General features: G+C 32.1%; 1 protein-coding gene across 1 annotated transcript; it reads left to right on the top strand.

The window, feature by feature from the left end:
• Nucleotides 1-308: 308 nt before the first annotated feature.
• LOC121125956 (uncharacterized) lies at nucleotides 309-26,246 on the top strand. Its single transcript, XM_040721227.2, has 5 exons — nucleotides 309-470; nucleotides 24,095-24,329; nucleotides 24,397-24,983; nucleotides 25,600-25,879; nucleotides 25,943-26,246. The coding sequence occupies exons 1-5, from the start codon at nucleotides 394-396 to the stop codon at nucleotides 26,126-26,128; spliced, it is 1,365 nt and encodes a 454-aa protein (XP_040577161.1). The 5' UTR covers nucleotides 309-393; the 3' UTR covers nucleotides 26,129-26,246.
• The last annotated feature ends 17 nt before the right edge of the window (nucleotides 26,247-26,263 follow it).

Below are 26,263 nucleotides of genomic sequence, written 5' to 3'. Positions count from 1 at the left end.
ATAAAGTTCAAATGTCCACAGTTATATATGTCCTAAATACATAATAACCATGACATTTTAATAGATTAAAATGAAATGATAGTATCAATTAATATTTGGTAATCAGAATGTCTGATGTCATAATGGATCAATGCATTTTAATGCAAAGAAATTGCAACATGTTAATACTTATACAAGTTATAGCTTGTACAGAGCATACATATGTACAGTGAAGTCGTCTTTAGTTATCCTTTCTGTGTAATCATTCTTAAATAAATGGATTACTTAAAGCCAACATAAGGATTCCACGTTTGAAATGTAATTAGTTGTTATAATCATATTAGATGATGTCTCCTTTCATTTTCATGTATTAATTTCCATTCTATACATCCATAAATAACATTTATTAAAATAATGTTGAGATCTTCAATAAAGAGGCTAAAGAAAAGGGTCTCGAGTGGACTCTTGGTGAGGAAATTCGCAAATCGGAGGTAAGAACCCCCCTTTGGGATCCTTTTATAATATTGTTATCCTAGCTAAATCTTCCTTCAAATTAACTCCAGTTTGAATAACAGGATCCTTAATTTTGATTCTTATCATAGTCAGTGCTTTCTTCGGCTACGTTTTCCCTTAAGGACAAATGTATTTTTGAGGGACGACTGTTATTACTAACCTATTTTCAGTTGTCCTAGGCATTGCGGACGAAATCGTTGTATAACTTTGAGGATGTTTCAAAGTGGATAAAGACGATTTATTTATTCTTCATTATCATATCCCCCTTTTGTTCTTCTGTAGGTGTTAAGGCACATATTATTTTATCTTACTCTACAAGTTTTTATAGACTCAGGGAATTACTATAAAGTGCCTTTAGACACCCACTATACTTTTAAGGACGCCTTAAGCCGTTTTCTCTAAGAAAATAGTTTCGATATGTACAATGGAGTGTTGAATGATTTTACGATATGTAGCCCGTCAACATCAAAATAAGCTAAAGGGAGTTGTTTTTTTTCAAAATTAAGTGTGAATTACATTACAATAATCTTCCATCAACAAATATTCTTATTAAACCTTTGGGTGCGCCACTAATTCTACTTAAAGTCGTGACCATTGATCATCAAAAATAAAAAAAATAGAAATTGATAGATTTAATGATTGAAAGGGGTAATATTGCGGCCAATATAAGTTTTTTTAAATCAAATAAAGGCTCCAAAATATAGGTAAAATTCTTGGGCATGCTTACTTATCCCACAACTTTGAATACAATGTCTAAATTTGACTAAAATATGTCTTATAAGATATTTTCATATATGTATTATGTGAAATAAATTGTGATTTTCTACTTCCTTTAATTTTTCTTCAAGATTGTTTTTAGGTTGACACACAACATGTATACCCTTAAGGATAAAATCGAAAGTTCAGCGCCAAATTGACGTAACTCTAAAAATACAAATATTAGTCATATAGCCTAAACGACATCCTAATAATTAAAAGCAGAGAAATTCAGACTGATAAAAGGAATTATTTCTTAGATCCATTTTATTGTAAAAGTGAGACATTATTCAATGGAGTTTCTATGCATAATTATGTGAAGTTTAATATTTGAGTTACGAACATTTGGCTCCGAAAAAAATGAACTTCATCATGGTTGATTTCGAAACAAATGACAAAACAAAGTCAAAATTAATGGTTTTTTGAAAATAATTCTCTTGTGAACCTCTTAATATTGTTCAAATTTAACTGAAATTTTCTATGGGATTATTGTCTGTATCATATTCATATTTAACTGTGGAAACAGAAACTTTGTTGTCCAGCTCTGAAATTTGATCTGTAGTCATATTTTATCACGTAACAAATTTTATTACTTATCCGATTAGCATATTAAACTTCTAAGAAAAAACAGCAAACCTTAAACCAGTCATCATAATGGGACTCAGTGGTTCATTAAAATCTGAACACTTTGAATATAATTTATTAATTAACAATTGAATTTTAACAAAAATAATACTATAAATAGATGTGTGTCTAAGATTTCTAAATCAATAATGTAGTCGCCCTTAGCAGCAATGATTGCTTACATGCGGTGGTGGAATTCCTAGATCCCACTGCGGATGTAGTCTACTGTAATGGCGTCCTAGTGCTGGCTTACATTGTCTTTGAGGGTCTCGGTGTTTGGATGATGGACACTGCATGCCTTCCCCTCGACATGCACCCAAAAGATATCAACTTTTTTGTCAGTCTGGTGTGAAACACCGAAATCTCTTGGATGGGGCCTCATGGACTTGAGGGGATTGACCTGGGCTGTATTCTTCAACTTCTTGGCCTTTTTTACAGAGCCCTTCTTTCTCTACAACGTTTCGGACTTGCTGACGGCGTAGATGATGGTAATGGAGACGCCCAACTGCTTGGAATGCGTGAATGGAAATTCGTTGATCAAATTTATGTGTCATTTTCTCGATTTGTACGTTAGCTAAAAGCTAAGGTTTGTTTTGAATTGTACCTAATTATTTATGCTTTAATACATATCAAAATATGAATTAATTTCAATCACTCAACCTTCAGAAATTATTAAATTGGTAAGTGTTCAGACTTCAATTTAGAAATGATTTTTTCACTGACATCTTTTCCACTTTTTATAATTTGATCCTTGCTAATTCCCAAGTGGATAATGCCCTTTTCCTCCAAAAAATGTAAAAAATGCATTCACTAAAGTCATGACACATATTACTGATATATTGAGTATTCAGTTAATTTTTTATTGACTTTATATCGGTGTACGGTAAATTAATTGGGATAAAAAGGCAACAGATCAAAAACGTTGGGGTGATATCGTTGTGTACATTATCATTGTGAGACAAAAACGTCGCGGGCAAAATCATTGTAAATAATTTTATTTTATCTTTTGCAATTTCATTGCAATTTATATTATATTTGGACGATAAAACTAATTAATGATGAAAAACATATTAGGATAGAACCCTTCTAATATAATATAATATACACTGGCCAATGGGTTGTGTAGGTGAACAATAGGGCCCCAAGGTAAATTAAATTTATCCACTGCCGCTTTGCTGAGCATCAAGAAACACTTCTAATATCCACAAATACACTCCTGGTCCTCAGGTTGTACGGGTGAAGTGTTCTGCTGAACGGTTCCTTGATGCTCAGGGAACCACAGTCTGTGGGCCAGGGTGTATTATAACATATTATAAGGGTTTTTTGGTAACACGGCAGTGTTGGAGTTTAAACTGAATTAGGACCCAGCACTTCACCAAGATTTCCTATGGTATACCGAATTACGACCCTTTTTAAAATAAGGTCCGTATTATTTTATTATTATTATTATTTTTTTTTTTTTTTGGGGGATGGGGAGATGAATTAGAAAAATAGAAAATAACAAGGAGCACACGCAATAAAAGTTTTTCCGTATCTAATTTTTAAATGTAGTTTTTTTCATTACAAACATGCCAAGTCTACTTATTAGATATCCCATATGATTAAGACTATATAAGTATAGAGAAGACGTCTGGTTTAAATAATAATGAAAAAAACATGTATCTGGATTATGTTCACTAATTCAAAAAATTACAAAGGATAAGATTAAAGAATCGCAAGGAGAATAAAAATGTACTGTTTCTCTACAAAAATACCCTCCCTAACAATAATGCGAGTCCAAATTAGTGATAAGATGGGTCTTGGACCCAGATCCGAAGTCCCAGGTACGATATAAGTAAATTTGAATTATCGAAAAATATACGAGACCCGAACCGACTTCAGATACCCGAACTTTTACGGATCATAAAAAAGATTCGAGGGATTTTCCAGATCTTTAAAAGCTTGTAGTATTGCTCAATACTTAATCATGGTTATAATAAAAAAGATTTTATCTATACCGAACAAGGTTATGCCCTTATCAGTCTAGAGTTTCTAGCGGTTCCAGTTTTTGATCCGCTATAACCGGAACCGACAAAGTCGAACCAAGACTGCATTTCATTGCTTATCGGTCTGGGTTTTTGTGATTTTGTTCCTATATAGAATATATAAAGAAAATACAATACACATTATAAAAAATAAATTAGCTTTAATCAATAAGCCATTTTTCTGACTTTTTTTTTTTTTTTTTTTTGTACAATTGCAGCGTTTCCCAATGATTTTTTTTACGTCGCTGGGGTAGATTATGGATCCAGGTGCGCTACTAAGCTTGTCGGTCCCTATAATATGATGACTAAAAAATTTCTTAAGCCAGGCTTACCCAAACTTTACTATGCCAAGGCCCTCTACACTAATGCCTTTTTAGTTGAGGTCCTCTTTATACGAAACATGTGTACTATTTATGTGTAGACTGAAAGCAATCCTCAGTTATCCATCTTCCTGCACCTCACCCCACCTCCCCTCATGGCCCCCACTTTGAAAACTATTGTCTTAAGCAACCTTAGCTTTTGGGCCCCCGCTGGAACTTGAGGCACTACGCACACTGCGTATAATGTAGCTGCAGGCCTGTTTGTGTCTAATATCATTTCCTGGTTCGGAATTTTCTAGCAAAGCCCCTTGTTTTAAATGTCTGTCACCAAACTGAGTCTGTATTAAAAAGAACTGAATCTGTTGATGTTGTGTCTTGACGAGGGTGAGGAGACACAAACTATTTGAACTAAGGAATCTAGGATGACCGAGAGAAATGAGGAGAAAAGACGTGGAGGAATAAAACAAAGGTTGTCTAATAGGAACAATTATATTCTTATTAATACAATGACCTAATATGATACATACATAGAATACACGACTATTTATACTTAAAACGAGGTAAAAGACTGTACTTTACACATATATATACATACAAGAAAATGAGAGAAGTAAGAAAACAAAGGGAAGGAATCACGAATACATTACATCCCCCCCCCCAGCACCAAATCCATACCGGTGCTTAACTAGGTTCAGCACCATGAATAGAAGCTTATTGATCCGCTCCATCCATAACCAGGTGCGGACAAAACATTTGCTCTTGTGTATACAAAATATATCTCAATAGACGTGCCGTGCTCTCAGCACGTGCACCGGAGAACGGAGAACACTACTCCTCATAGAGGTTTTAGGAACGCGAGCACACTGTCCGCTCCTGGGAGAAATATCGTTCACCCTCAAAGAGGTTTTAGGAACGCGAGCACCTTGCCTACTCCTAGAAGAAACATCGTTCACCCTTAAAGAGGTTTTAAAGACACGAGCACCCTGCTCGTACCTGGGAGACATATCGATCTCACTCGATGTACCCTCATCCAACTCTGAATGATCCAGAGGAGAACCCATTGCACATTCATAACCCAACGAAGTTAACCGGCGAGTAGGAACAACGGAGAACCAGAACTTCATGGGATGAAATCCACTTTGATCCCACAGCAGGGAGGTCACGTGATCCTGATCCCATCCTCGTCGCCAATGTTGTGTCTTGACGAGGGTGAGGAGACACAAACTATTTGAACTAAGGAATCTAGGATGGCCGAGAGAAATGAGCAGAGGAAAGACGTGGAGGAATAATACAAAGGTTGTCTAATAGAAACAATTATATTCTTATTAATACAATAACCTACTATGATACATACATAAAATACACGACTATTTATACTTAAAACGAGGTAAAAGAATGTACTTTACACATATATATACATACGAAAAAATAAAAGAAGTAGGAAACACGAATACATTACAGTTGAAATTAAAGAACTGAGACGGGGACTGATGGAACCGCTGAACCTCAACTGGGTATAACCCTGATGTCGAATATACATTTTATTTACCTTGATTAGTGATTGGAGCGACATCTACATAAACAGTTGCATTGTGTGGTTATTTTACACGGTGTTATCTCAAACCTTGTTATCTTTTAGTGTATCACGCAACTTCCCCCCGAGAAGAAAAAGAAAAAAGGGTTAAAACCATGCAAAAAGATATAGAAAGATATATATTTCTTTCTCTATGGTTCAAACTCAGTTGGTAATTTGCTAATTCTTTACGGTTTAAAAGATTATTATTATAATTCAACCAATCAAAGTTCAGAACACTGATAAATCGACAGCTGATAACAAAATACAGTGTATATTTTTGTGTTAGCGATGTACAGATACAGTGGTATTTGGTTTTAGCTGTGAAAGTTAATCTTCTTCTTTACCTCTAATCTGTGTATTCAACATTGATTGGTTGGATACAAATTAGTTCTTATTAAGCTGTAAGTAGTTTTACCATAGTTGAAGAATAGATCAACTACCAACTGATTTTGGGCCATTTTTTGTTTCTTTTTGGAGGAGAGGTTGCGATATACAGTTAAGGGAAATGAAGTGTCCAATGTTACTATAACAATCATTTTAATAATAACTAATAATTATGTTTTAATAGTAATACCATTGGGTTATTTATTGTTTGGGCATCAGGAATCAGTAAAAATGTAACCTTAATCCTGATTCTATTTTATTCAGGTCTGAACCCTCGGGTGAAATACTTATAAAATTCGAGACAAATATCCCTCTAATTTTGGTTTCGGATCTGGTTCCAAAAGTTTGTCTTCGGTTCGTAAGATCCTAGCTGTTTAAATACCCATCGATATTTAAAGTGATATTTTTTATCCTTCATATGTTTGTTGTCTCTGTCCTTAGAGTCTATTATAACACATTATTAGAGATGCGAATCAGGAGCATTTTGGGGATGTTTAAGAAAAGAAACCGAAAAGCAACATGTTAACCCTGCCCTTTAGGTGAGTGTTTTGGAGAAGGAGTTTTATTGGATCAGCTAAAATCTGCTGTGACAAGGGAGGAGGGAGAGAAGGAAATAAACAAGGATAAAGGCAGTAATTACTCCGATATCGATCCCCAATTCTACTCAAAATCCAACAAGGACTTACAATGATAACTCCGCAACAAATTCTCACGATTAAACTCCGTCTTCTATGAGCACACGGAAATGTTCCATCCGGTTTCGCATATATTAATGATAGGTTCTTTGTAGTAGAAACTGAAGTTCGTTCCTCAGGAATTAAATAATAATGATAACAGCTAAGGAAATGAAATTTCACACTTCAGTTTTCCAACTTCAAAAAAAGGGGGAACTAAAAAATAATCACGATTTACATCTCTACATATAATAGTATAAACTTATGAGCGAAGACCCAAGCGTGCCCGCTACAAATGGGGTAGAAGAACTGAGAAATTACTACAATGACATAAAATCAGTGTCAGAACTAGGGGCGGATTTGAGTGACTATGGAGGATTCACCTTTAATAAGGTGGATAAATATTACCATAGGCGATGGGGATGGTGAGATTTATACTTGAGAAAAAGGAGCTTGGTGAATAAAAAAAAATGGCCATTATGGATCAAAATATTTTCTTAAGAAAGGTCATTAAGAAAATGTATTTTCTTGAAAAAATGTCATCAAGGAATGAAAAAAAATATTATATTGGTAAATGACTTAGAGTTAAATTCATGTAATAAAGATCCACCTTAATCGTGTAATTGACAAATATAACATTTTGTCTGGCTTTAAAAACATCTTGATACAGAGGAAATTAGATATCACCTTGTATATTTATTGAATTATATTATTTATTGGATGAATGTATTACAGGTAAATATCAATTTACAAAGACCCTACGACTATATGACTTAAACAATTACTACTCTAATCTCTTATGAACCAGGCGTAAATATTATTGTGATATAAGATACACAACTCATATTTTATGAAAAAGATATGTTTACTCATAAAAAAAATGTATTTCTCCAATAATGTGACGTAACAAATATATTTACAATCAATAACATTTGGATTTATTATATCCATAATTAAGTAAAGTTGGGTTAGTGATTTAAATTGTGTAAATTTTTTAGGTGGCCTGTTTTTTTGGCATTGGTAATCAGAAGAATGAATGCTCTTTTCCTCAATAGTTGTCATATTATTCAATTCCAGAGTAGATAACTTCCTTTCTTACATAGATTCAAAACCTGATTGAACATTCGTCTGTGCTCATAAAAGACAGAGAGTAATCTTGAGGATTAGTTGTGGAGTTATCATTGTAAGTTAATGTTGGACTTATAGTAGCATTCAAGGTTAATAGAAATACAAGGTCATACTATAACGCGTTTACGACTGATGTTTGACTTCCACCGCACTTTTTGTTATTGACGTCATAGTGTATGAGTGGTGGCGTGTTTTGTCAAAATCTATTTTTCTTCCCCAGCAGTCGGTACTGTATATCAAATTGAAAATTATAGCAATAGTAACGTCATAAACTATAAGTGGTTGCGTGTTCTGTCAAGATCTGCCTGTCTTGCCCAGCAGTTGGTACAATACATCAGATTGAAAATTCTAGCAAGCCAGATTATATGATGGTCTAACCTTGTATTTCTATTGACCTTGGTAGAATTGAGGATCGACATCAGCCTAATTCTTTCTAATTTCCTTGTGTATTTCAGTCTTCCCTCCTCCCTTGTAACAGCGGATTGTATCTGATCTCCTCCAAAAACACTCTATAAATTGTAAGGGTTCGATTAATTTTTTTAATTTACCCATTATACACACAATTTCCTCAGTAAGTTGAGTGGTTTGTAATGGAAAAAAACTACTTTTTAAAATTAGAAAAGGAAAAACGGTTGTTGTGTTTGCTTCTTTTTCTTTTTTGTTCATTATTTAACAGGTCGTCGTGGTTTTAGCATTTCCTTCGGAAGGAAGAATTATCACCTATCTTTGGTGTAAATTGTGTTAAAATATATAATAAAATATGAATTTAAAATATAATTTATATACATTTCCTGTACTAATACTATTTTAAATGAAAATGTTCTCCTCTTATCGCTCCTGCCTTTTCCTCGCCCTCTTCTTTCCTTACAAAGATATTTAATAAGTCGTGGGGGTCAATGTTAATAGTAATACAAGGTTAGACCATCATGTGATCGGGCTTCCTGGAATTTTTAATTTGATGTATCGTACCAACTGCTGGGTAGGACAGGCAGATTTTGATCAAACACGCAAACACTCATAATCTCTGACGTCAATATTAAAAAGCGTGGTGGAAGTCAAACCTTAGTCGTACGCGCGTTATGGTATAACCATGTATTTCTATTAACCTTGGGAGGGGGGTGAGAATATAATAAAATTATTGTATTTTAATAATAGTATATATAGTTTAAATGTAATTATGTAATTATAACCTTTTTTCTGTGCTAATGCTATTTTAAATGTAGAAGGCTCTCCTCTTCATAGAAGTAATTCACTTTCTCTCCCCAAAATCATATGAAAGGTATTTGATATTAATAAGGGTCTTAATTCAGTAGACCCACATGTCTCGCTCCCTCCTTTTCCTCGCGCTCTGTTTTCCCTTACAAAGGATTCAACTCTAATTATTAGTAGTGTTGTGTCGGTCATAATTTAAGAATGAAGACTACAGCCCCCTCCATTTCTGTCTCGGTTTGGTTCAGTTCAGTCCTGCATATCAGTCTTTGATGACGTCACTCAGCTATGTTTCTTCATTTTTAATCCATTCTAGTCATAAAGATAAAATACATGGAGCGATGATACTGAGCAATAGCAAGCTGAATTTTTTGACGTTGCGACAGCAGACGATTGAAAAAAGATAGTTGACCAAACAATCGAAAACATAGTACTATAAGCTCCAACAATTTTATAGTATTAGTATTGCAAAAAAAATATCAGATATAAGAAAGAAATGATGTCTTTCAATTTAATAATGATCATGTATTTGATTCATCCCCTGAATCAAACAATATATTCATACTAATTAAATCTATTTCAAAATGTTACGAAGGGATAGAGTTAACTCTTTTGGGAAAACGTGAAAGTGAGGGAATTGAAGGCACCAAAGTTCGGAGCATACTCACAGACCTTATTACATTTAAGAATAAATAATTCTTTAATTCAATTATAGTCAGAATAATCTCCTAAATCCATCATTAATATTTTGAAAAACTAAATAAAATTATATTTAAATATAAAATTGGAATGAAACGACGTAGCTCAATGGACAACACACTCGGAGAAATTATTCTATTGAACTCGTTATGTGTAGGTTCTATAATGTTTACATGTACAGAATTTGTGTAACACCATCTGACCAATTAAAGCAACATTAAAAAAATGGAATACATATTAATATACTTCAGAAATTAATCTTTTAAAAAACTACATGAATTAATGAATTATGTAATTATTATGGTAATTAATAATTGTTATTTCAATAAATACTTATAAAAATAAAAATATATGTTTTTAAAATGCCTAACTATTACAATTTGAATATTTTGTTTCAGCTGTTTCTTATTTTTTGACAGAGACAACTACATCTATTTCTATTGTTATAGTACTTACAGTCAGAAACATGTATTAAGGACCGGTATCAAGGTATGATAGCAGGGACGTCCGCAGGGGCTCGTTTGAAGGGTCTATACCCCCCACATAAAAGGAAATTTTTCTTTTTACTAGAATGTAATATTTGGTTTTTTTTATAATTTTATATTAGAAATGTAATTTTTGTAATTTTTTGTGGATGGTCCAAAGGACCAGTCTCAAGGACTGATAAGTAATCATTTTTTGACGTTATCATTTTGATGTATGACCAATACAATTTTGTTCCATAGTATGAGCCTATTAAATTAAGACCATCAGCTTAAAAACGATTTATTTTCCACCAAACAATCGCTCTATAAATAATCACTTATTACAAAATCGAACAAACTATTATTTGTCTTGAACTAAGTATCAACAATAGCTATTGATAAGGTCCACCCATTTTGAACAATTTGGTAGCAATCAACAATAAAACAATATTTGACATGGTAGTCAAATTATTATTGTTATGTCAGTCCCTATTTAGGGCGTCCACAGGGACTGGTCTGGAGGGTCTGTAACACCCCCCCCTGCCAAAAAAGAACAAAAAAAACATTAAGGAATTTTTGATTTTTACTAGAAAATGTAATAATTGAAATTGTTTTACAAAAAATTTAAAAATTTAAATTTAATATAATATTTGAATTGTTCTCCAAAAAAATGTATATTCTGTGAATAGCTATGGATTTTTGAAATGTATCTCTAAAATTTAAAAATTCATTTTTTTTATTTTTAAATTTAATTTTTGAAATTTGCTTGCAAAAAAATTAACTTTTTGAGAACAGCTGTGGATTTTTGAAATTTGTTTGATAAAAAATTAATTTTTTGAGATCAGCTGTGGATTTTTGAAAATTTTTATGAATAGCAGTGGATTTTTGAAAAAAAAAGTTATTCAAAAAATTAATTTTTTGTGAATAGCAGTGGATTTTTGATTTTTTTTCCAAAAAAATTAATTGTATGTGAGGAGCGGTGGATTTTGGAAAAAAAAAAATTTTAAAAATGTAATTTTTTCGTAACAGCTGTAGATTTTTGAAATTTTTAGAGAATAGCTATGAATGGTTGAAATATTTTTGTGAATGGTTGTAGATTTTTGAATTTTTTTCCAAAAAATTTTAATTTTTCAAATGTTTTGTCTGAATAGACCTGTTTTAAGACTGAACTGGACTGAATCAATGAAAACTGACACAGCACGTATTATTTGTACATAAACTGATCTAATAAAATATAATTGAGACATTGTCACAAATAGCACTCACTCCTCCTCATCCGTTCATTAACTTTACTCCTGTTTATTAATACAAGAGATTGAGTACAACTCCCTATTGTATAAAGTGTTAATTTTCCTCACTTTTTTTTTGTAAGCCAAGTAATTTGACACTGTCGAAGAAAAAATGAGGAACTAATTTCCATAATACTTTCATTCTATAGTAAAACTCAAACAAGTTTTGTTGAGGTATGAAACATGAAATACATTCATATCCTATTTCCAAGATCAACTTAGAAAATAGGTTTCGTGATTATAATTAAAAGTGTTTATGTTATTTTGTCCATATCCATGTTTCTAGTTCTTTTATACGTAAAAGTTTTCTAAACGTTGATTGGTTGAATTCGAAACAGATCCTTTTAAGCTTTGACGAATTTCCAATAATTATTGAATAAAGTAACAAAATGTCATACGATATAATTATTATTCCTTAGGAAATACTTTTTGCGGAATATATAGAAATAAAATATATACATTTCGGGGGGTCCATTGAAATCTCAACACTGAGTAATTCAATAATTAATTAACATTGAGGGATTTAAATTAATTTATATGTTGTTATATTAAAGTTCGAGCAATTGGTTACAAAAGAAGACAAACCTGAGCTCTCTAGCCTACGCACAAGTCGAGAAAATGACACTTGAATTAAAAATCGACAAATTTTGATTCCCGCACTCCAAGTAGTTGGGGGTCTCCAGTACCACCGTCTACTCTGGCAGCAAGTCCGAAAAGTTGGGGGAAAAGAATGGCTCTGTTAAAAAGGTCAAGCTAGATTCGGATGCCCCTGGATATTAATTGTATCACTCAACCCTTTTTCCATGACGCTTTATTAGATTGGCTGCAAGCAGTCGTTAGAAGAATGATATAAACACAAATCTTACTCCGTATATAGCGAGAACAAGTAGGCTGAAACTACTCCGATATCAGGGGCGTCTGCAGAGGGTGGGCTAGAGAGTTGTAGCCCCCCAAAAAAAAAAAAATGGAGATTATTTTTTCTTTTTACTATAAATGTTTTGGTCATTTCATTTTTTTGAAATTTTTTATTTTTGTGAATTGCTAGAGATTTTTGTTATTTTTTTCCAATTAATTTAAAATTAAATTTTTTAAATTATTTCCCCAAAAATTATTTTGTTGTAAACGGCTATAGTTTTTTGAAATTTATTCTCTAAAAAATTTAATATGTTTAAACTTTTTCCAAAAAATTTAATTTTCTGTGAATACCTATAGATTTTGTATTATTTTTTTTCAAAAAATTTAATATTTGACAGAACATTAATTTTTTGTCAACAGCTGTGTATTTGTGAATTTTTTTTTTTGAAAAATCTAATAATATATATTACAATAATAATTTTTTTTCGAAAAAATTAAATTTTTTGTAAATAGCTATGGATTTTTGAATTTTTTTTCAAAAAAAATCATATTGGAAATAGAATTTTTGATTTTTTAAATTTAACATTCTAAATCTTTTCCAAGAAATTTAATTTTCTGTGAATAGCTATAGATTTTGGATTATTTTTTTTCCAGAAAATTTAATATTTGAAATAAATTAATTTTTTGTCAACAGCTGTGTATTTGTTAATTTTTTTTTTGAAATATCTAATATTATAAATTTCAATAATAAATTTTTTCCAAAAAATTAAATTTTTTATGAATAGCTATGGATTTTTGAATTATTTTTTCAAAAAATTTAATATTTGAAATGGGATTTTGAAATTTTTTGTGAATAGTTTTTAGTATTCAGAAAAAATTTTAATTTTTGCATTTTTTTCCAAAAAATTTCAAAAACCAAGCCCCCAACCCAAAAAAAAAAAAGAAAAAAATACATATATACATCTAATGCAACGGACGCCCCCTGGATGTCAATCCTCAACTATACTCCGAGTCCCACAAAGTATAACTACAAAAAAAAACTTGATTGTGTCTCTCTGTCTTTCATGTGCAGAAACACTAGTTATTACTACTTATATGTTCACTCCTCAAGAATGATATGATATAGACAACAATTTTGGAAAATAAAAAAAGCTTGTTCAGATGAACCAACTAGAAAAAACCACTCCTCCTTTCTAGGTCATCTTTTTTAAATCTCTATTCATTAGACTATAAAAAAAGGAATAAGTTAAATTAATTTATGATAGATACACAAATCATATTGTCCATGATTTGTAAGCAGTAGTTCTTGTAACCAAATTAAATTAAAATAGGGGTATTCGCAATATCTTTTTTATGACATCCTTGATTACGTAATTAGATCGATATTGCTGATATATACTTCTTAATGTACCTATGCGTATAGGCAGTCCTTGTGGTTTTTTTACTACAAATACGTGGCTTGTTTACTAAGCCACATAATCCATAATATATTGTCCATTTTGTATCTATGAAATTGTTTGAAGTTTGTTTGTGCCTAGGGATAAGAAAATTCTCGAAATTTGAATGCGTATAAGCTATATACCGAGTGGTCCATTAAAATCAGAACTCTTTTAATTTTAAACTTCAACAGGATATAATTTATTTGTTAACAATTTTAACACAATTAATACCATAAATAAATGTGTGTTTGAGAGACTCAGAATTTTATAATATCCCTAGATTCTATCTAAAAACTCCAACAATCAAAACTGGATTCCCAAGAAAATTTTGACTCTCACCCTTCAGTCAGTTATATTTCATTTTCTTCATTACCTTCAATAATATATGTTGATCAGTGTATAAAATCATTCTCTGTATGCAATTATAGAATATTTTTGTATCGTCGATGGATTTTATCCATTCAAGTTTCGTTATTAACACTATAAGAGGCTGTCAGTTGGAACATGTTCCCACCGTGTCTTCTAATATATTGTTTAGCCGCAGTTATAATCAAGTTTTGAACGAGTTGAAAATGACCAAACGAGTAGTTTCTCTTAATCCTTTAGATAAACAAAGTTTGAAGAAATAATATAGTATATAATCGTGGACGCTAGAAGGGGCGTCATCGAAGATTAAAGGAGACATAACATAGCGTTACAACTGCTCTCGAAATATTTTCTGATCGTGTTTAGTGTCTACGGAAATATATCTCCTTAAAGTTAAAAGTATTGTTCGTTCCCATTTCAACGTCACACCCGGTATCCCAAGATCTTAGGATAAATCACATATTGATTTAGATGGGCGTTTGACGTCAAATCACTTCATTTTTTACTATATATGTTCAGAAGATGCACAAAAGAGTGCTTTGATTTACAAGTTTTTTCGAATTTCGATGACTAAAGCTTTTGAAAAGTTGTCATATTGCATGAAAATGACCTATGCAAAATTACATTGTCCTAGGAAATCATCTTTAGGTCGCACAACTCGATCAAATTCTGAAAAAAGGGAAAAACTCTTTACTTAGTCAATATAGATACTAAGAGGACATTTTTAGTTATTTTGCATAAAATAACTTTAATAGACATTTTTGTAACCTATAGAAAGTGTTTACAAAGTTTTATTATAAAATTGTCCTATGGAATTAAAAAAGAGACAAAAGTCAGGACAATTTGATGATCCGCTCAATTTCAGAAAGGAAGAATCAAAATTTTCTTATAACATTCTCTCTTTTTTCTCCATGGGGGTTAGTCTTAGAAAAAAACTTTATTAATATTTATTATAGTTTAGAATAATGTCTATAGTATTTAATAAATGTAAAATAATGATTAATTCATTATTTTAATCTTTATTGGCCAAATAAAGAACCTTGGTCTCCTTTCAAACTTTGAACAAGATGTGTTGCCTAAATATGACGTCATAGAGAAACGATATTTTGCATAGGCCATTGTCATACAAGTTGACAACTTTTCAGAACTAACCGGAATCGAAATTTGAAAAAAAGTTGAGCATCAAACCCCTCTAATGCGCATGTAATTGTTATTATATTTATATTTACAGATGTTTTCTACAGTATATTTTGCATAAAGAATGAACTAAACAGGCATTTATATACATGTGTATACAGAATGTATTTAACAAAGACTTATGATGAAATTGTAGATGGGATGGGATTAGAGACTCTTTTCCCCTCTGTTTTCTTGTAGGTACATGCCTTGGCTTAAGCCCGCTCCTCATAGATAATAATATTACGTTTCAAATGACTCAAGGTGCGAAATATATTACTTAGTAGATATTATGTATTAAATTATAATTTATGTAAATAGATCACCTCTATTGTATCACGCAACCTCTTCTCCGAAAAGAAAGTGGGGGAAAAGGCGGAAAATCTATTCCAGTTCGTAGCTAAATATCTAATTGTAAATCTCATCTACAGGGTGGACAAGGCACTTAGGCACATTATTTGTATTTATTAGATAGCTTGTTCAAACCTGCACCAGTTGAAAAAAAAAAAATCAATTAACGAATTCGTTGTCCCAAATAATTTGGAACATGCACGGAACCCTCTTTGGAATACGCGCTGGGAGCAACAACATAACAATTACTCAAACTCTGGGACTCAGTGAAACGTTCTTCGCAAAGTTAGGAGGGAATTCGAGGCCTCTTAAGGGGATTTTGAGGCAACGGCAAGGCCTCAAATGTCTCAAAAAGCTTCTAGACAATTTTGACGACAAGTTTTAGCCGGTCTTTTTGCCCCCAAACACCCCAAATCTGAATCTGAAGCTGTTTTTTTTTATGTCTGAGTGCATACGAACAAAAAATGACCGCACCCCCTGTAACATCAAAGACGAAATTATCAGTGGGATCAAAAAGGAATTCCAGGATTTGCCAAGGGACCACGAGGGGAAGACCTGCTTGTGCTTTCGGCATCGTGTAGAGGCTGTAATTGAGGTTGGATGTAATTTTATTGAATAAAATAAATTAGAATTCATCAAGCTTTTAGAATCTGGTTTTATTTTTCTAATCTGATAACTGGTTGGACAGAAAATGGTGTTTAAAAAAATCCTTTTCGCGGCACAGATAGCTTACTCACCTATTTATAATAAATGTAAATGTCTGTGTGGCTCCAGGATTTATGGGTAAACCAAGGATGGCTTTCGCTGACATTTTGACTTTAACCGAAGCCAAATTACTTCGTGGATTGTCAAATACCCACCACTGGTATATTTAAAAAAACAAAATTTGTTTGTTTGTCTGTTGTCGACACCTAATAACTCCTAACAATGGCAGACACTCCTATTATTATATGTAATATATTGCATCTTTTATATATTACATCACACAGCCTTTCCTCCAAGAAGAAACCGGGGTGAAGGCCTTAAATCAAATGGTAGTTAACCAATTTTTCCCAATTCTCAAGTATTATTCAATAATTAAAGGGAATGTTGTACGACTTAGCAATTGCTAATTCAAATTCAACCCATCAATGATCAAAAGAAGCAGAAATATAGACAGCTGACAACAAAATACAGTATATAGGATGGGGATTTTAAATCCAGAATAAGTTTAGACCTTCCTATCTTGACAAACCTGAAATCTATCTTTATGAAAGTATACTCATCAGATTTAGCTAACAAAATCGGATAAATAGAAATCATTGAAACGTCCTCCGAATATGAACGCCGTGCCGTCATTATTGAGTGCATCGTCCTTGTCTCACACCCAGGGAAATTATTCAGTTTACAATGCTTCCTAATCAACCGTTTAGGATGTTGCCAAAGGCTTTCAAGGAGTTTGATGGGCTGGGAACACCTGCAAGGAAGAGTAATGATCGTTCTGTGAGCAAAAATGCACTCCGAAATTCCTGAGGGCTTTAACTTTAAAGCAAAATAAATGTGGCGGCCAGGCTACACAGATCTGAGCACCTTGGACTATGTGTAGGGGGTCTTGGAGAAGGAAGAAGTTGTCCACGCACTACGTAATAATGTGGCATCATTTCTAACGGTCATTTCTGTAACGGAGCAAGAGACTCGGAAGGTCTGGAACTAACCTTGGGCTATCGGAGGAAGAAAAATGTATTTCAAAGATACAATATCGTACTTCCCAGAAGTGCCAGAAGCGAGCGTTGTTCTCCAAGCCCAAACAGATCCTGAGGAGGACTAGACAGAGGCCAGATTCAGGGGCAGGTTGGAGGCTGTGGCTCGATACATGTAAGAGTAAAGGATTTGTGAATTGCTGAATTGATTTTGGGAAAGTAATTGTAATATACATTACACTTTAATTGTCTGGATTTAATATCCCACCTTGAAATGTATAGGGCAATTATGGACTTAAAATGAACTCAAAAGAAATTGGAGGACTCGATGTAGACTTGATGTGAAAATATCCCATGAATTGGACTTGAGGCTTGACTTGAACTTGCATTTTAATTACTTTCTCCCCCCCCCCTCCCCTTCCTTAGTTAAATACTAAATAGCATCAGTTCATTTGTTTATTTAAAAATAAATCCTGTCTCTAATCTCTCATCACCCATAAAATCCCATATATAAATAAAAAGAAATATTATAAACATAGAGTTGAGGCAATCAACATTTTTTTCCAGATTCTGATTCCAGAGTCTTGAAATTTAAACTTCAACAAGAAACAATTGATTAATTAAGGATATAATTTTAATAAAATTATTACTATAATAGATGTGTGTTTGAGCTTTCTCAATCATTAATGTAGCCGCCTTGATCGGCAATTATGACTTCCAGGCGGTGGCAGAATCCCTGGCACCCTCTGCAGATGTAGTCCTCTGTCATGGTGCCCTAGTACTGGTTGACAGTGACTTTCCTTGATGTTTGGATGACGGAAAAAGTAGGCTGTTTCCATATCTGGACAGTCAGATATGAGATCCCAAGATCTCTTGCATGAGCCCTCATTTACTTGAGGGAATTTTCTTTAACTCCTCTGGATTCAATTTAGCCTTTTTGGATTTTGCTGTTTAGGGCATCGTGGAGATGAATGTCTGTCGCACCTTTCATTTAAATTTGGATTAGCTCCGAGTTGTCATTATGACAACCATGGTACTGTGAGATAATTTCGAGTCACATGTCTATAAAATATAGAGTCGATTACAAGTAAAGTCTCGAGTACAAGTCCGTCCTCATCTCGGCGTGTCTGCATAAATAGTTAATTATACAATATCACTCAATTCCTTGCAAATTTATACACATCCGATTATCAAGGTGAACTCGCCTGCTTTAATAAGTGGTCCTTCCAACACAACAACATTTTGATATTTTGAGTTTGATAAATAACATTTTCCAAATCCTTCATACTTCATTTAATAAAGAAAGCCCAATAAAATTGATGAGAAAAATAGGTATAATATTTTCTAGAAAATCAGGGATTGAAATTTTAAAAAATATATACTCGTATATTCAAAATTGGTGAAACATGAAAAAGAATTAGCCTTCAATTGAAACATTCACAAACAAACCTTTCAAATAAATTAAAGGAATGATTAGATTTACATATGAAACGTTAAACGCGATCTACTTAAAAATTTAGAGTTGAAAATGGGTATTGTGAATAAATTAGTGAGATCGAAACATTTTGATGTTCGCTCATCTCTCATCAAATGAGATGGGATCCACAAACAACTCCATTATTTGGTCTTCACGGAACTCCCAATCGTATGAGGAGTCATCAATAAGAATGAACAATTATTAAAATATAAAATATTCGGGAATTCAATAATAGTATTTTTATCCAATAAGGCAAAACCGTTCCATTCCTCCATGATATTCTAATTCAGCTCCTATATTTAGTCCTCCATTCGTCTATAACTACTTGTTTAAGTTACAACAACTCTTTCTTGATTTTCCCTTGTTATTCCAGGGATTCTTCAATGGAGAACCTCCTTTAAAATGACTTATTTAAAGAAATCTTTTTACTGACTGATCGAGAGACAATATTTCCCACCAATCTACTACTACAACAGTGCAATTAGTCACTCTACTTTGGTAATAACTCTATGTAAAGTACCCTTTTGCATATATTTAGGAATAGTTTTTAGTAGTGAAGATTGATCATATTGAAATACTAAAAAATTAGAGCTTGTCTAAATAAAGACTATTCTTGTACCATGTTTTACAATACATCAATTAGTAAGTATGTACATTAAAATATCTAAAATCTAAATTGGAGTCAAGGTAAATGATTTAGAGCATTATGGACGAGTACCTATTTATATAATTTAGATTTGAACATTTAACATTATAAGAAATTCTAACACTTATATTTTATGAAAAACAGAATGGATATTTGACTTTTACTATTAGTCATAAATTTAGAAAGCTTCTAAATTTTTGAGTTTGAATATAGAACCTATTATGTAAGAAATTATGAAACGTTGGATCTTGTATCAAAATAACCAATTCATGTAAATAATATTATTACTAAAAGATCTATTTAAAAACAAAATGACTTCATATCCTATCAATTAATATATTCATTATTTGTTTTGAAACAGTCAAGCATATTTTTAGATTTGTTAATTTGCAATTCTAACTGAAAAGTTTTATTTAAAACTAGAAAGATACGAAACAAAAAAAAGAGGTCTTCTTGAGTAGAATGGGGGACGTATTGAGTTGTTAACCCCAAACACAACGACCTATCTTTTATAACTTTGTTGTTGAGTCCCTATTAAAAAAGTGTCTCACTCTCAAAAATCAAAATCCCAAACGCCATGGACTCTGCCTTCCTCGTCAAAAATTGACGATCTGTTCACCAGCCTGTCGAAGCTGTTATTGCTAGTGAAAGAAGACATTGAATAAAAAATATAGTTAAATATAGTATTTAAACAATTCAAAAAGTGGTTTTTTAGTTGTCTTTTCTTGATTGCATAAAAATCCCGTTTGTCATAGTTTAGTAATGTTACCGCAAGTTTTTGGATCCCCATTCTATATGTTGAAATCTTGGTTTAGAGTCTCTAAGTCAAATCAACTCCGAATAATTCAGTCAAAAACACAAAGTGTTGCAATTATTCCCGGTCTCCCTATTTTTAATAAAGATTAAAAATTATATGACACAATAGAAAATCCAAGGGCCTATCATACCTATACAATTGCTATAAATAAATATAATTAATAATAATTGATCCAATTAAAATGATGGAATCCATTAATACTTGATATCTAATTGAAATAGATCTTTTTTTAATTAAATAAGGCGTTATGAAATGTAAAAATTGCCGCTTGTAGTTACAAGTTCCAACTGTTACAAAAACCCAACTTATACTTAACATAATATATGTCCCGTCAACACCAAAACAAGATTGATTGATTACATCGGTATTCTTTAACGACGAATCATCGTTAATTTCTATGAACAAAATATTCTTATAAACACTTGGGGCTCATTGTACTTGAAGTTGTAAATGGATAAATTTATTTGAACGGGCCATAATTGGGTAAAATTAAGTTTCATAAATCCAATATGGGTTATGAAATGTAGCTAAATTTTTTGAGTATCTTCATTCATGCCAGTAATTTGAATACAAAGCTCATAATTGACTCAAATATGTCTTTGAAATATTAGGCTGTATATTACATATATCAAATAATAAAGTAAACTGTGGTTTTCTCTTTTTCTTGATTTTCGTACACGATTTTTTTTATGTTGACGCACCACATGTGTTTAAATATCAAATGCTAATATGCATGTTCTCATTATAGTATCCCATGTCTCCTAAGAGCACCTTAAGCAGTGTCTGGTAAAATAATTGTGCTAAAAAGGTTGCAGACAAAAATTAGAAGGGTAAAATTAAAAAACGAAATTGCTTTTGATCCATTGTTTTGGAAATAAAAGAAGTAGAGGATCACTTAGTAGAGTAATTAACAAATTAAAGAACATATTTTTATGGAATGTTGATTGGTGTCTTTTTGAAGGTTGGTACTAGCTTCAGATGAGGTGAATTTTTAAAAAATCCGACATGTATGCATGAATCCCGATACTCTTCATTTATATCACTTTTGTATCCTATGTTGAAAGAAGGGATGTGGAGTCGACACATAAAATGTTCAACACCGACTCCAAATCCGACTCCAGTATTTTGAAAGTCATCGACTCCAACACACAATTTTGAATAATATATTTTAATGCCTATATAAGTACTATGGAGTTATTTGAATCTAGAGACTATCAATTAAGATTTAATTTATAGCTATAGGTAATTATTAGTTATATGTACAAAATAATTGTGCCAAATATAACGAAAGTATTTGGAATATACAATATTTAACGAGATCAACAACAAATGAAATGGAACAAAAATCTATCTATTTCAAATACGTTCTTACATTTCTGAACTAATTTTTGCTCTCGTAACCGAGGTACAAGAATTCAGACAACCTCTCACAACAGCGTTACTCTTTAATCTGATGACGTTGATTTTCGGGCATTGTGATTATATAGAGTACGTTGAAAATTTGTAAAGTAAACTTATAAATGAGTTAATTTTCAAGATTAATAAATTAATAGTACTTAATACACATAATTTAGAACCATTTTCAAATCAAAGCATAACGAACACTCAATGTAAGCCTTAGATTATACATAAGTTTTAGTTAAATAAGTTATAATAATTTTTGTAGCCGGAGTAGGGGTGAGTACAAATTTTCCGACTCCTGGGCCTAATCAACCAAAAAAAAGGCATTGACTCAGACTCCACAGCCCCGGCAGGGGCGTCCGTAGGATTGTATATCATATATAGATTTTTTATTTATTAGGGGTTGGGGGATTTGAAAAAAAATTGGAAAACGATTTTTTTTTTAAACAATTTCACAATTTAAATTTCTAGGAAAAAAACTTCAAAATCCACAGCTGTTAACAAAAAAAAATATTTTTTTTTTAAATTTCAATGCTCAAAAAATTATTTTTTTTGTAAAAATATTTCAAAAATCCACAGTTGCTCAAAAAAATATTCAAAAATTCTTCGTAATTAAAAAAAAAATTAAACATTTTGGAAAAAAATTTCAAAAATCCACAGTTGTTTACCAAAACTTCAAAATCAACAGCTATTCACAAAAAAAATATATTTTTTTTAAATTTCAATACTCAAAAAATTTAATTTTTCGGTAAAAAAATTCAAAAATTCAAAGTTGCTCAAAAAAATATTGAAAAATCCTAGGCTATTAAAAAAACTAATTTTATTGCGAAAAAATTCAAAAATCGACAGTTACTCAAAAAAATATTCAAAAATCCTTGACTATTCAAAGAAAATTTGAAAAAAAAAATTTAAAAATGAGATTAAATTAAATTTTAAATATTAAATTTTTTGAAAAAAAAATCAAGTTATATAGTTTAAAGCAAAAATTCCTAAATTTGGAGGGGCTACATCCTTTGTAGCCCCTCCCCCACCACTGTGCTGTGGACGCTCCTACCTGGTTAAAAATAGTTCTGGAATATTTATTATCTCAAAATAGAGGTCTAAATTTGTCTCTTTAAAAAAATGCATAAAACCAGTGTCATCATTCAAGGATTGTTAGATAAAGGAACCAATGGTATTTTTTGTTTTGTTTGCCTTAGCAGGATCTAAGATACTCATCTACCTGTTGCAACAGGTTTAAAAAAAAAAAGAATATTTTTTTCCATTAATAATATGTAAGAATTTTGGGGTAATGTATATATTGTATATTAGGTCGGATTGTGTTTTAACTTTTTTCGAATTTCGATTACAGATAGCTCGAAAAAGTTGTGATATGTTAAGAAAATAACCATTGCAAAATTTCCTTTTTCTACAAAGTCATCTTTAGGTAGCACGTCTAGCTCAAAGTTTGAAAGGAGACAAAAGTTATTTATTCCCTCAATAAAGATTAAAATATAGCTTTAATTATTATTTTGCATAAGATAAGTATGATAGACACTATTCTAACCTATAAAAAATATTAATAAAGTTTTTTTCTAAAGCTACACACAGGAGCAAAAAGAGAGAATAATATAAGAAAATTTTGATTTTGATTTTATGAAAATGTAAAAAAGGAAAGATGATTGTTATGGGCAGATTATCAAATTTTCCAAGATATTTTTTTCTTATTTTTTGTTCCATAGGATATTTTTAGAATAAAACTTGTTAAACGTTTTTTATAGCTTACAAAAATGTCTATCAAATTTATTTTATGCAAAATAACTAAAAATGTCTTTCGAGTATCCATATTCACTAAGTAAAGAGTTTTTGCCTTTTTTTTATTTTTTGTTCGAGATGTTTGACCTAAAGATGAGCTCGTAGGAAAATGCAAATTTGCATAGGTTATGTTCATACTACCTGACAACTTTTCCCCACTAGACGTAATCGAAGTTTGAAAAAAAGTTGAAAATCAAACCACTCTATTGTACATGCCTTGTAAACGTAATGAATATGGACGGGCTCGTTCCCTCTGTTTCTTAAGCGGACACATCGTTTGTGTCTATATAAAACGTTCACTTATATATATATTTGTTAAAAACACATACATTTTCATCCCCTTAAAATGTATTAAGTCTCTGTTTCTTGAAAGAATCAGATCCTCTATTCCACACCACTTTTTTCTTGTTCCAATTGATTAATTTGTAAAAAAAAAAAAAAACTTGTTTATTAGATCCCTCAATATGTCAACGCCACATGAAGATGAAATCCGTCTGAATAATGACATTGTTAAGGAGGCCATTTCCGTCAAGGAAGGCCTTCCTTGCTCTGACACAGTTGAAAATGTTAGCTATGAAGTCCGTATGGGCTCTGAAAAAGGGGATAATTTTACTTGTACAATCTTTGCATTGAGTGCCAAGGGAACGATTAAAGGCTCTGAAGAAAAGACCTACGAATTTATAGCAAAGGTAAGGTTCATTCTTTATAATACACATCTCTTGGTCTTGAATGTAATTTAATCAAATTGTTTTACAGGTCATTCCAGTAGAGCCCTCTCGAGTTGACTTTGTAAAATACTCACGGTTGAATGCAACGGAAGTATTTTTCTATAAGAAAATTGCTCCAACTCTTCGAGAGTATGCTACAAAGTATTCAGAGCTGAAAGTTTTTTTCCCAGAGGTCTATCATATTGATGAAGAGGCTGGTGTTTTCATTTTTGAGAATTTTAAAACGCAAGGCTACAAAATGAGGGATCGTAAAGTAGGCCTTGATGAGGCTCATATCAATATTGCTTTTACACGCTTGGCTGCTCATCATACCCTAACATACCATTACATACAAGAAAATGGCACCAACGCCTTAGAAGAAGCAGGGATCCTACGAAAGGGATGGCTCCTAGAAACTCCAATAGCCAATGAAATCATGGGATATATGAACACGTTGATTCAAACAATTAGTGGTGTCGTGGCGACAAAGGATGAGGCTTTATCCAATGATTTGAATACATTTTTCGGAGCCAAAAATCCAGCAGACTGTATCAATGAACTTTTGGCCAAGCAGAGTCCCATGCAATTGGTTCTTCATGGGGATGGCTGGGTGAACAACTTTTTGTTTAAATATAAGTAAGTATCTAAAAATTTTGACTTGTCAGCGTAATTTTAGAGGGAAACATTTTTGCCAAGAGACAATTTGCCGAATTACATTTCAAATTTAACTTCATTCGGGCTCAGCAATTTACCTGCACATCCTATGGACTGGGGTGTATTATAACATATTAGAAGGGGTCTTTGGTGCTTAGAAATGCGTTGACAGCAGAGTTTAAACCGTCCCTCGTCCCAGCACTTCACATGTACAACCTGTGGGCTGGAGTGTATTTTGTGATACTAGGAGGATTCCTTGATGCCCAGGGAAGTTGCAGCAGATGAATTTAACCTGTTTTGGGGCACAGCAGCTCATCTACACAACCCGTGGGTCGGGATGTATTGTACATATTAAAAGATGTTCTTGGTATTTGGAAACATGTCGGTGGTCGAACTACATACTACTGTTTTGTGCTTATTAAATGATCCTTAATGAATATTATTATATTATCATTTTAAATAGAATTAAAATGTGCAATCGTATTTATCAATAAATTTTTCAGCCAATTGTCGGGGATAGTCCTTTGGCGAAATTTCCGTTCGGCAAAAATATTTTCGGCCAATTGTTCTAAAAGATTAATATTATGTTTATTTTTAGTGAGAAAGGTGATCCAATTGATATGGTAGCTGTTGATTTTCAAATCTCTCGCGTAGGAGATCCTTGTCAGGACGTATCCCATCTGATGTTCCCTTGCACGTCCCCCAAAGAGCGGAAGGAAAAATGGGAGGCCTGGCTCTGTCATTACTACAAGTCCTTAAAGACTCATATGAAGATCATGGGCTATGAATTGGAGAGTCTGTATCCAGAGGAGAGCATGAAAAAGTCTTTTGAGGATTATCGAGTTTTTGGGTTTATGTTGGCAACATTTATGAGTATGGTGAGGGGAAAATAGGTTTCTTTAATTTAAGTTAATTAATCATTTTATATTTATTTTCTGTAGCATATGCTTACGGATGAAGCAAAAGAAGGGGGATCCATGGACATGGATAATTTTAAGGGACAGGAACTGTCCGATGTCATGCAGAGCACGGATAAAACAATTGAATCCATTCTTAAATGCGATAATTCATTAAAACAAAGATTAGTCGACTTGGCTCGAGAAGCAAAGGAAAACGGTATTTTCTAATCAAACTATTTACAATCATTTCCCCTAGTTCATGAACTAAAATAAATGTACTTTTGTTAAAATCCTATAATTTCCTATGTAAATTCTTGTTTAATATATAATATTATTTATCCATAAATTTTTGCTTTATAATTA

The sequence above is a fragment of the Lepeophtheirus salmonis genome, chromosome 11, assembly GCF_016086655.4.
Source record: "Lepeophtheirus salmonis chromosome 11, UVic_Lsal_1.4, whole genome shotgun sequence".
Lineage (NCBI taxonomy): Eukaryota > Metazoa > Arthropoda > Copepoda > Siphonostomatoida > Caligidae > Lepeophtheirus > Lepeophtheirus salmonis.
Note: the sequence above shows the minus strand (reverse complement) of the source record. Positions and strands in the feature narration are given on the sequence as shown.